The sequence below is a fragment of the Culex pipiens genome, chromosome 1 (genome assembly GCF_016801865.2).
Source record: "Culex pipiens pallens isolate TS chromosome 1, TS_CPP_V2, whole genome shotgun sequence".
In the NCBI taxonomy this organism is placed as follows: Eukaryota; Metazoa; Arthropoda; class Insecta; order Diptera; family Culicidae; genus Culex; species Culex pipiens.
The window spans coordinates 121713259-121725310 of record NC_068937.1 but is presented as its reverse complement, the minus strand read 5'-3'; the positions used below and the strand labels follow the sequence as shown (position 1 = coordinate 121725310).

The following is a 12052-nucleotide window of genomic DNA, read 5'->3' as shown; positions in this document are numbered from 1 at the left end:
CGGAAAGCAGCTTATTGCTTGTAAGAAAAGTAACTAAATTTACCAGAGAACTTTTGATAATGTCCTTTGTCTTTTGGATATATGTTTTGAAAAATTTGGCTTAATTACAGGCTGCAGTTTTCCACAAAAAAAACACTTCAGTCGGCGGGAATTGAACCCAGTTCACGCAAAATTATAATCTATGCACACTGGGGGAACTGCGCCTTAGCCCGCACGCTTATTAGAACGGTATGACGGGAGAAGGATCAAAGTCAATAACAGCGTGTCTGGCTGAAATGTTTCCCGTATCGATTGGTTACTTTGTTGATAAACATCAAATGCTTTGAAGCACATTTTCAAGGTCGTAAATGGTGATTTAATGCCAGTTGTAATGCTGCAAAGTTTTGGTACTTTGAGGCATTCGCAAAGCTTATTTACTACTTCAAAACATTCGAGTGCTGATTTAGTACTGAATTAATACTTCAATTTAGTGCTTGTGGTTACTTGGGTACACTTTATCACGGCTGCCAGCACCAGCAGGGACCGGGGGTCGCTTTTGGCGTGAGAACACACATATTCACCACATTCATATGCGGAATGATATCCTTTTGCCACCGGGTCAGTCGAAATGTGGATCACCAGTCGATTTCGCGAATGGCAGGCAACACAAAGTCTTTTATTGATTAAAAATACAATCAAGTTTCAAATGAAACAGTATACTGAAAATTTAAAAAAAAATCAAATTTTCTCCATTTGCTTCCGATTTACCACAGTTGACGGTACATTAGGGTGACAATTAAAAAAAATCGACACCAGGGATACCTTATGACTTGATTCCTTAGGCAAAAATAAGTAACCTTGCCAATTTTGAGGAAAATCGGTTAAGGGTTAAGGGTCGCTATACTGCCCATAATTGAAAATTCGGCTATTATGCCAAATCAAGTATTCCGAGAAAAATGCGTTTTAGTGTTTGTCACAAAATCTCCGTCAAGCCAATTTCCCATAAGAGTGGCATATTAGCCGTTTGGTTTTTCGCATCGGCAGCCAAGTCTAAACATTATTTCAGTGAAATTCAAGTTCCAGAAGATGCGTTGGAACATCCACTACCACCTGGTGCTGATATCTCGTTTTTGCCAAAAGTGGATATTAGCCGTTTTTTCAATGGTGGGCAGTATAGTTTGTGAAAGTTGGTGAAAAATCATATTTGCATACAAAAACGACATCTTTAAATCGGTAATAACTCATCAGGGTTAACTCGGATCGTTTTGCGATCTTGGACAAAATTGTTTGTCAAAAAAAATTACGTAAGGATTGCATACTTTATTTTACACATTTAACGCCCTCTTTGTGGAATTTGTATATATTTGCTTTTTCCCATATTTTTTTGCAAATTTTTCTTAACCGATTGTCCACAAAATGTCAGATCGTTTCTTTTTTTTTTTGCAAAACGAATCACCCTATTATATTTTTTGCAATTCCGTCGTGAAACTACTTACTTTTCCTGTCATTCTTGAACGACGAAATAGCCTTTTTTCTGTACCAAAAATAACAGAATCGAATAGCAACACTTTTCAAAATAAATGCTGAAAAGTTCTACTTTACAGCACTGAAATGGGTGCTGAAAAGTTGAACTTTTCAGCACTTGTTTCGAAAAGTAAGACTTTTCAACATTTTTTTTATTTTAACGATTTATTGGCAAAATACATGAAAATTTTACTTAAAATTTCACTCAATGGGTGTTTTTCGGAATTGCAAAAAATGTTGTATGGAACTCGTAGCAAAACTTGATTTTTTCAGCACTCTTCGTATTTATCCAACTCGGTGAACCTCGTTGGATAAATGTACGACTCGTGCTGAAAAAATCCTCTTTTTGCAACTTGTTGCATAAACTACTATTTTAGCACTTCCTAAAAACACCTCAAATAAAAAATAAAGAAAAGTATTTCTTTCAGTGCTGAAAAGTATAACATTTCAGACCTTGTATTACTTTTCGATTCTGCAAACTTTTTTGAGAGAAAAGTAAGCCTTTTCGTTGTTTGAGAATGACAAGAAAAATAAGAAGTTTCACGGCGGAATTTTGAAACAATTTCAAAAAAAAATCCAAAATGTGCACCTAATAGAGCCGATTAAGTGCCAAAAGGCACTGTGAAAGATGGCGTGATAACTGGCACAGCTGTTCTATTCGAGCGGACTGGGTAGAATTGGACTTTGAATTTCGTCCAAAAACCCGTCCTACATCCTGCATAATAATTTGTTGAAAGAAGGATGTAAAAAAAGGAACATTAAACTGGCGTTGAAAATAGTTTCCAAATCGACTGGAAATCGAAGTGATAAATGTTTTCGACAAAATTGGTTCATTGCGTTTTGATCTTACGAAAAAAATTGAAAAATATTTAAAAATGAACTAGTTAATTCACTTAGCTTTGTCAATTTTTATTTAAAAAAAAAATGCAAAGTACATCCAAACCACTTTTTTCATGGAGGATTTCTTTGAAACAAAATCGAAAGAGAACTCTACCATGCTTCCAAACGGGAAATTATGTGGTTTTCGCCACTGATTCGAATCAGCGTTATGAAAAGCTGAATGAGCTCTCGAAATAAAAAAGCGCACACGTCACATTTCATTCTGCTCCCAAACATAGTAAATCGGCGGTTACCCCTCTCACCATCTGGTGGGCACGTTCGTCAACGTGCTAAAGTGGCATGCTGCGATGGAATGTGGAATGTCACCACGTGGTTCACATATTGTTGTTAATTCATCGAGCCGGAGTGCATCGAACCCTTTTCCACTTATTCCTGGAGGAGGGAAAGGCTTTTTTCTTTCTCTTCTCGCCTTGTTCTGCGCTTTTTTGCATCGAACTATGATGGAAATGATAAATGACGGTGCTGAGTGGGGTTTCCACCCATACAAATAATGATGACGACGTCGACGGTGATGGAGCTTTCCCAGTCCTGGTGGGAACTGTTAAAAATTACTCTACATTATTTAAAAAAAAGTGAGTAGTCATGTGTCAATATGCAAAATTAGAATAAAATATAATTTCGTTTCAATTTTAATCCGTAAATGGTTCTTTTCAATATTTATTTTAACTGTGCAGAATAAAAGAAAGAATATCGATGATGGATGCTTTCTACCCGATGCTCAGCAGCTGGTTGGGTATGGGTAATATTGTTCTATAAAGGCATATTGCCACTTGAAATTGAGTACCCTCGAGCTTATAGAGCTTTTAGCAGAGTGACACTTGGTACTGAGCGCAGCGGGTGTTGCAACTACTTATATAAAATACTGCTTTTTAGTTAAATTCACATGGTTTCTTACTCATCAAGGAAATTATTGATTTATACAGTCAATTTTTTTTAAACTATAGTAATAAAGATGCCTATTTAAATTACCCCTTAAAAAGTGTATCGATACCTTCTCTGATTCCTATGCTTTGATGGAACCTTATCATCTGGTCCCACAATCTACTTCACAACATCAAAAAGATCATTTTTCAAACCATTATTGGTCAAATCAACGTGGAGGGTGATGAAACAGCTAAATTTGTACCGTTTCCTCCTACTCGACGATTCAAACGCTTCTCCACCATCCATCCAAAATAGTTGTATAATCACCATCCACCACGGCTGATAGTGGCCCCCAAATAAACCGTCTGCCGAAAAGCCAACCACCGCACCACCTCCACCGAGTTAGCAGGTCATAATTAATGGCTACATTACATCCACTTTTGGCAGAAGGACAAGGCAATAAATTGCAGCAGCCCACGAGGCCGGTCCCGTGTCGGAGTCCGGGAAAAGTTTTTCTTACCCCGGAAAGCGAACAAGCCCAAAACTTTGTTTGCTCGTCCGACGAAGGTCTGATGCAGCCCGGAAAAACTTGGTTTGCTTGTTAAGATGCAGTTTCTCGTCGTCGTCGTCTTGGAACAAAGACGAGATCTTCTTCCAGAGAGGAGAACAATAGAGGGTAGTTTATTTCCGGGATGACTTTTCTTGGGCCTCATTTGCGGAGAAGAGAGTGAAATTGTTTGTGAAACAATTCACAAAAGAAAAGAAATAAGTGAACAAAAGCATTAATTACAGCAAACTCAACGAATTATATCTCAGGTTAACGTAACATAGTAGGCCTTGCCGCTCCACAATAGTTTTTTTTAAGATGTTTAAACAAATTAACTAACCAGAATCAAAAGCTGTACTCCCTGCGAACGACAAACAAGCAACTATAAAAACAACTTTCTTTTCATTTACCTTTACAGCGTCATCACTGTCAATGTCGTGAGCCCGGTTTACCGCCGCTGCCAAAGCGATTAACACGACGGAACCGGAAACGAATCGAACCCGTGACACTCGACGATAGAACCAAAACAGCAACAACAGGGTAAAAACAACAAAACCGGAACAAAGTAACAATCGAAGCAGGCCAAACAAACCAGTAACTATCGCGGAACCAACAAAAATCAAAACACTCGCTACAAATGCACACACACAGACACAGATTGACACACCCGAGGGGAGAAAGCTGTTTAAACTTGTATTAGTAGTCTAGGAACATCAAACGAGAACCTGCAATCCTTGTGCCACGACCCACATCACGCCATCGGTTTTAGTCACGGTTTTGAGTGTCCTTTAACAAAAAACCAAAAAAAAACAACCAAAACACTCGGCATAGTCTAGTATTTAATACACACACACACATACACAAACACATACACACAAATGGAGCGGAAACTGCTGTACGCCTTCCGGGGCTGGATAGCGTTCGTGGCCTTTATGGACCTGGGAACGGCGGTGCGGTGCTACATCGAGCGGCGGAGCTTCCTCGGGGACCACTCGGAGACGCAGTTTATCGAAGGTTTGTAATCAAATTAAATCTACAGTCGACTCTCTGGCTGTCGATCTTCTCGATATCAATATTGCCCCATGTACCGATAAATTTCTCAGTCCCTTCAAACTGCATACTTCGGTTGTCTTTATTCCTCGATATTTTCTCTTGCTTGAAGAATCTCTTCCTCGACGGTCTCTTGGATTCTATTTGCTTTAAATGTCTATTCCGGTTGTTAATAATTTCACTTTCTCATGGCTTTCATAGATACTTTTCTTTGAGAAACGAAGCATTGAAGGGTGTTTGACATTTATTTGTTTTTGTTTGCTGAACGTTGCCATGATTCTCTCCCATAGCTGGTTAGCAAGAAAAAACAAATTTCAATCGAGTTTTCATTTTGCATCGTGCTGTAAACTGATGCTTCTACTAACATTTACACACAAGATCCACTGTAATTACTCTTAGCTTTAAGTAAAATGGTAATTACAAAAGCCGACTCGGTCCTAAGGAAAAGGACCTAATAAAAATAATTTTATGAAAAAAAAACTGATGCTTCTCTTACTCGACGGTCCCTTGGATATTTACAACCAGAGAGTCGATTGTATATACAGAACAGTTAATAACATATTCGGAACAGTTTACAGATCGGCCGATGTTCAACAAATCATAGAAAATCGATAATGGAACATAATGATTTGCTTTTACCTTCATGTGAAAGCTTTTCGTGCGATCTTTCGATTGATGTATAAACCGGCTGTACATTTTTACGTTTTATATCAAGTTTTCAAAGAAAAACATGACCCTTGAAATCCACAAATTCGGAACACTTTTTTCTTACGATGTAAACAAACTTTTTATTCTCTCCAGGAGTACATTTTTTTACAACATAATGACTTCGCACTCTGGAACCAATAAATCTCATGCTTAGTAATGTTTTATGAATGGTCTGATAACTTTTTTGTGAAAATATCAGTTAAATTCAGGTGTTCCACAATTGTGGGAGACACAATAACATCCCACAATCATGGAACAGGCAATTTGGACGTAGTGTTTTGCTGCTCTGGATAAAATAGTCTTGAAATGCAGTTTTTGTTCAAAAAGTATTACTTTTACTAGTGAAATAGCAAGACAATGCCCAAATAAAGGTACTAAAAATACCAGGGTCGGCAGAAAAGTGGCATTTTGCATTCTATTGACAAATTACCACAAAAGTGTTCCGAATATGTGGGATGACTGTATGGGTCATTCCTTCCCAAGTGACCACGCGTCCATCATCGACCTTCTCCAAATCTGCTCATATTTGACATGGGGGTTGTTTTTGCCCCAAAAACAAAGAATCCCAAGTTTGGTGACATTTGGTCCAACCCCGTGCCCGTGGCACCCCCTCTTTTTCTGAGATCTTCAAAAATCTCATTTTTAAAATGCATTTTGCTAAGAGAAAAGTTAACAAAAAGTCAACTTTTGGGTATGCACATTTGAAGATTTTTTGACGTAGAATCAAACATGAAAATTTTGCGCTTAAAGTTTTAAAATGCATTTTTATTCCTTAGGACGAGCAGTAACGGGAAAGGAGATCGAAGCAGCCATGCGCGAGATCGGACGTGAAATTTGTTCGTTTGTTTGTTTGTTTGTATGATCCCCATACCCGCAGGCAACTTGGTCCTGGAACACATGTGAGCGCTAGGTGAACAATTCGATCATCTTTTACTCCGTAATCTGTACACCCACGTGCATAAGTTTTTTTGCACGAATTTTAATGCTACAAATACCGGCGCATAGATCAAAATGGTTTCCCTCTTCCCGCCCCAAACGCCGGAAATTTGTAGCGGATGTAGGGACACTTTGCATAGACGCCCTTGCTCCCATCACGTCACTGAGGGTATGGAGCGACGAGAAATTAATAAGCATGCCCCCCTAGTCGAACCTTCATTAGAGAAGCAGGCAATCCACAACTCACAGCGAACGACCAAGGGAACACCCTACCGCGTATATAGTAAGATTGGCGTGGTTGGTCTTTAATGAGTTGTAAATATGTTAGAATATATGAAGAGTTGCCTGAATTAAAATGGAAAGCTCTCACCAAGTGAAATAGTCTTCATGTTTTGTTGAACATCGAATCTTGCTAAAACTTAGTGCACCGAAAAAACTTCTGCAAACTTGTTTTCTTGAGTTGCTAAAATGGATAGAAAACAGCATCAAAAACAACAAAAAATAAAATAAAATGAAGCAGGAAGACATAGTTTTGCACATAATAGAGAATGAACATTTTGAGGAAATCAACATTTGGTACAAAAAAAAAAATATAAAAATATGACAGCATACTTAATTCCTAAGTAGAATAAACTGAAATACTTAAGCATCATCATCAAAAATTAATAAAATAATAAGATACAAAAAGGATATATTAATTTAAGCAAAATGAAGATTTTTTAGTCGTTCATTAGTACAAAGATGGATAGGAAAAGAAATTATTTACAAAAAGGAATAGCAAAAGTTTTCATAGTTTTATAATCAGAAACTATGAACAGATTTTTTTTTAAAACCATAAAAATCATCAAACATAAAACACATTTAAAAAACCTCAATTAATTCTTAAATTTTTGATGAATTCATCAAGCAGCATACAGTTTCTGAATTAATTACTCGGTGTATTTTTAATATTTATTTTTAATATAAAAAAAACCAAATCGAAGTAATCATGATTTTCTCTACTGTCACTAATATTCTTAAATTTATATTGATTGTGTAAATCTCGAGTTTTTTTTGAAAAGGTCCTATAAACAAAATTTTCATTTTTTGCTTTTTGGGTGTTTTTGAATACCCCTGACTCAAGGCGGTTCTAAAAACACCCAAAAAGCAAAAATTGAAAATTTTGTTTATAGGACCTTTTCAAAAAAAACTCTAGAAATGTCATTTTTCAATTTAGAAAATCTATGCAATTAAAAAAAAGGCATATTTTTTTGTGAAAGGGTGTAACTTGAACTTGTTCTTATTCATTTTAATCAACAATATTTAAAAAAAAACAGAACAAATTTTGAATTTAAGAATTATTTTCGTTTGAATTAAGTTTAATTTTCATTCATTAACGTCAATTCAATTCACTTAAGGATCATTGCATTTTTTTTTCAATTAAAATTCAAGCACAATGTTTTTGAGCAAAATAAAATTACATGAGAAAAGGAACAAACTCACCGGAAAGGTTCAACACATGCAATCCCAATAATCAATTCTAAAGAAGCAGATTTGGACTCCCTTTCTAGATTTTTCTCTTGATGATGCCAATGGAATTCCTACAATCCGAAGCGCTGCGATGGAGAGGGGGTAGGGAATCTTGATCTTCCGGAGATCTTCTCGAACTTAAACCACAATTTCGTCAAATCCATGCATCTCCAGCACAACGAAGTCTTGATTCAGGAACAAATCCAGAATTCCAGAACAGGAACAATCACTTTCCGAAAACTGAACTATACAATTCAAGGAACGGGTTTTAAAACGCGGAAGGGCCAGATCTTTTTTAACCAAAAACACGAAAAAACTCAAAATTTTCAGAAATATGACGCGAGCTGAAAAATATACGTCTTTCTTGCACCACCGCCTACCAAGCCTCCTCAGATCGGACGTGAAATTTGTTCGGTGCCGAAAATTTGACGTTTTTCTTCGGTTTAGAGTTGTTTTTCATTGAAAAATTCCAAGAAAGTTTCTGATGTTTTTTTCTCGGATTTGTTTGTGCTGTAAGTGAATCTACATGCTGAAGACAAAAGTGAAGCTCTGCGAGATTTTTTTTTGTGGGGCGTAACGGAAAGGATTTCCGTTTAGTTCCAGCCGTTCCGGCAAGGCCAGAAGTTGTTCACAACCCGTGGATGCCTGGATTTGATGATGTTCTAGTGAAGCAACAGCATCATATTCGATGTTTATTCGGTTTGTCGAATGCATTGGAGACCCTTGGTGAGATCTTTCCATACGTTTTTTTTTTCTAGATAATTCATATTATATTCTCTTTATCAAATGAAATATCCTTCCTACCCCACCCCATCCTCCATGTCCTTAATCCAAATTCCAACCCCCCCTCTCCTCCCTCTTCCCCCTCCTAAAATAATAACAATTACTTGCCAAATTTACACTTACACACCCAACCACAACTCATTCGGAGCGTTTGGTACGGTATGTCCACGCATCCTTCCTCCCCTGTTGATTCTGTGAAATGTGATCCGTTCTCAGAATCTGTCTCTGCGGTTAATGCAACGCAGTAGGCCTGGCCGCTTTAATTTTTGCAATACATGTTCGGGGTTACTCGGATGTAATGCAATCATTAATATTGACAAGAAAGGACTTGGGGCGTAATCTAACCAAAAGTTCTTCCAGGATGCTTTCTTCGGACTGGCTGCGCTTGTGTTCGATTAGATTAGATTAGATTAGGACGAGCAGTAACGGGAAAACAGCATTCGATTGCTGAGAGTTTTTTACATTAAATTCAATCAAAACCTCAGGGTAAATTGAATACTTCTTGAGATATCACGTTTTAAAGTAGGAAAGCCATGTATTGCACAGCAAATGTTTTACATAACCATCAATTTTCAACAGTACATTGCGTTAGAGCATAGTAGGCCTTGAAATTTGAAGTTTTTTTTTAGTTTCGTAACGGAAGTAAGTGAATGTTCCAAAATTGAATTTATGTATGTATGTATTGTATGTATGTATGTATTTGTGAATGTGAATTTAAAACTCTGCCATGTTCCGTTACTCAACTGTTGAAAAAAATTTGGAGCATGTCATTTTAAGGGAAATTTAATGTACTTTTCGAATCTACTTTAACCCAGAAGGTTATTTTTTCATTTTAAAAAAAAAAATCATTTTAGAAATTCGTGTTTTTTCTAACTTTGCAGGTTTTTTGAGAGTGTAACAGTGTTCTACAAAGTTGTAGAGCAGATAATTACAAAAATTTAGATAGATAAACATAAGAGGTTTGCTTATAAACATCACGAGTTATCGCGATTTTTCTAAAAAAAAGTTTTGGTCAGTTTCAAAATGTTTGTACATTGTTTTCAATTTTTTAACAGTTGAGTAACGGAATAGTGAAAACGTATAGAATTTTACTCATTTGATAAATGGATATTGGCTTTTAAGTGCTATTTCAACACGACAACGAAACAAATTCCTCTTCCATGATACGTACTTATATTGCAACGAATTTTTATTTTTCTTTTTCATCTCTTCCACCAACCCAGGGGATTATACCATTTCCAGGATATTGGGAATCTACTGCATCCTCAAGGCGGTGGCCCTCGTGCACTGCACTCTGTACATACACTACAAAGCGTGAGTAATGAAAGATGTTATGCTACATCACTAAACAAGTTCTAAAGTTGTATCGCTTTCCTTAAAAGATAAACAAAAAAAAAGAATAGCTATCAGCTTTCTTCCCACTCTTAATCCAAATCCGTTTTCCACTTCATTAGGCAGTACTTTTAAGGATTGAACGAACATTTTAGCCCCTTTTCCATTTCCACGTTCTTGCACTATCAGTGCGAATCATCTCATTAAACCTTTTAACCCATCTCGTTTAGCTTCTTTCTCCCTTTTCGTTTTTTTTGCCACTCTCAACGGCCTGAAATATGCTTTTCCACTTTTCTTTTATTTTGTTTCATTTCCTGCGCCACGGTCATTTCGACCCCCCATCATCCCACTTCATCTTGCTTATCTCTCTCTTCTTCTGCTGACCGGATTTTTTTTTCTCTTCTCTCTCCTGTACTACACAAATATTTGCAGCGTGGTCAGCATGGGTGGCTGCTCGCTGGCCATCACGATGATCCTGTACGTAACCGAGGCCTTGTACTTCCGCTCGACGACGCTCAACTTTTACGTCATCTTTCCGTGCATCCTCAACTGTGAGTATTTACGAGTCGTTTTATCAACCGGGGTTTACAGCAATGGAAATGAAGATGAAGGCCGTGCGGCCTCCATCAAACTGCACTGGGCTTAGAGAGCTTTGTGGCTTTGCTGGGTTTGAGTGCGTCTCCATGCAATTTTCGTTCTTATAGGATTATTGCGTTGGGGATTGTGCACAAGAAGGGAAAAATAGCATACAAGTTGTAGTTGAGAAAGTTGACTTTTAATTAATCTGGCGTATCTCTGCGATGGCAATGTGCGAAAATTCTCTTTTTACAATATACTTTTATGATATTTTGAACATGAACATTCAATAATCGAAATATGAAGCAAAGCTTTATCCAAAGTGGTATGGGAATGATTTTACTGTCTAGATGTTCAATAGCGAAAATTAAACTTTGGGATTGTTCCATCATTTTTAACGATAATTTCTTAGCTCATATGAACCTGCGCCACTCGCCTTAAAACGATTTAACACAAACTGACCTCTTATCCCTCTGCACTTAGCGAAAATATTTCATACAGTTGTTTGAGACGATTCTAAAATTTATAATCCACCCCAACATGAGGGTCCAGCAGCAGCTGCATTCGAAGGCATAACAACTTGGAACTGGTCCAGAATATGCATCGAGCAGTTCTGGCTGACGGGCCATAGTGTGTTTTTTCTCTCGTATACCCAGTTTTATTACTCATTCAGTCAGTGGTCGTTTCCGTTGCCAAAAAAATGTTTCAAGAGTTATTTTATAATTAAAAAAGTACTTTCTACTTTATGGCATCGCAGAGGTATGGGAAATACCACTGATAAAAGACTTTCATTTATCTCAGCAAGTATTTCAGCAGCCTTGTACAATCAACTTCGAAAATAAATCAATTTTCGTTCCACGTGCAATCAATGTCAAAGGATACCAGGTGTTTTAGGCATAAGACTTTATTATTATCTTATTTCTGTCTTCTTCAATCGCGATCGATAAGTCCAGACTTAATTCCGAATCATCGCCATTTTTGTCGCCATCTTGGATTTAAAATTTCAAATCACTTTAGCGTCAACATGTTCTTTTGGCCCGATTATCCAGAGTGAATTTTTACTGAGGAAAAAAAGGATTTATACTTCAATGAATTGTTTCAAACTCCAAATCAAGAAAATAGTTTTAAAAATCATTCCTAAGTTTAAGCTAAAAAAACACACAAAAAATTGCACTCCTCGTTACCCTTGGCGAAAAAAAAAACCAATCTTCCCTGTCTGTTCGACCAAACTTAGCCGACAGGGAGGAGACTCAACGTGGCACTGAAAATTAATAATCCCTGAACACCAGAGTCGTTTGTTCCTTCCTTTGTTATTAAACTTTCTCCTGCCACATCCATCCCTAC

At 37.1% G+C, this 12052-nt stretch overlaps 1 protein-coding gene across 2 annotated transcripts in view; it reads left to right on the top strand.

Annotated features, from left to right (window-relative positions):
- The window catches only part of LOC120423823 (uncharacterized), a 48575-nt gene that overhangs the window by 29416 nt on the left and 7107 nt on the right, over positions 1–12052 (top strand). For both annotated transcript variants that reach the window (XM_039587752.2, XM_052711616.1), the window contains exons 2-4: positions 4233–4828; positions 10024–10114; positions 10565–10683. In XM_039587752.2, the coding sequence (XP_039443686.1) occupies positions 4693–4828; positions 10024–10114; positions 10565–10683 (346 nt within the window). In that variant the 5' untranslated portion in view covers positions 4233–4692. The remainder of the gene's footprint in view (positions 1–4232; positions 4829–10023; positions 10115–10564; positions 10684–12052) is intronic.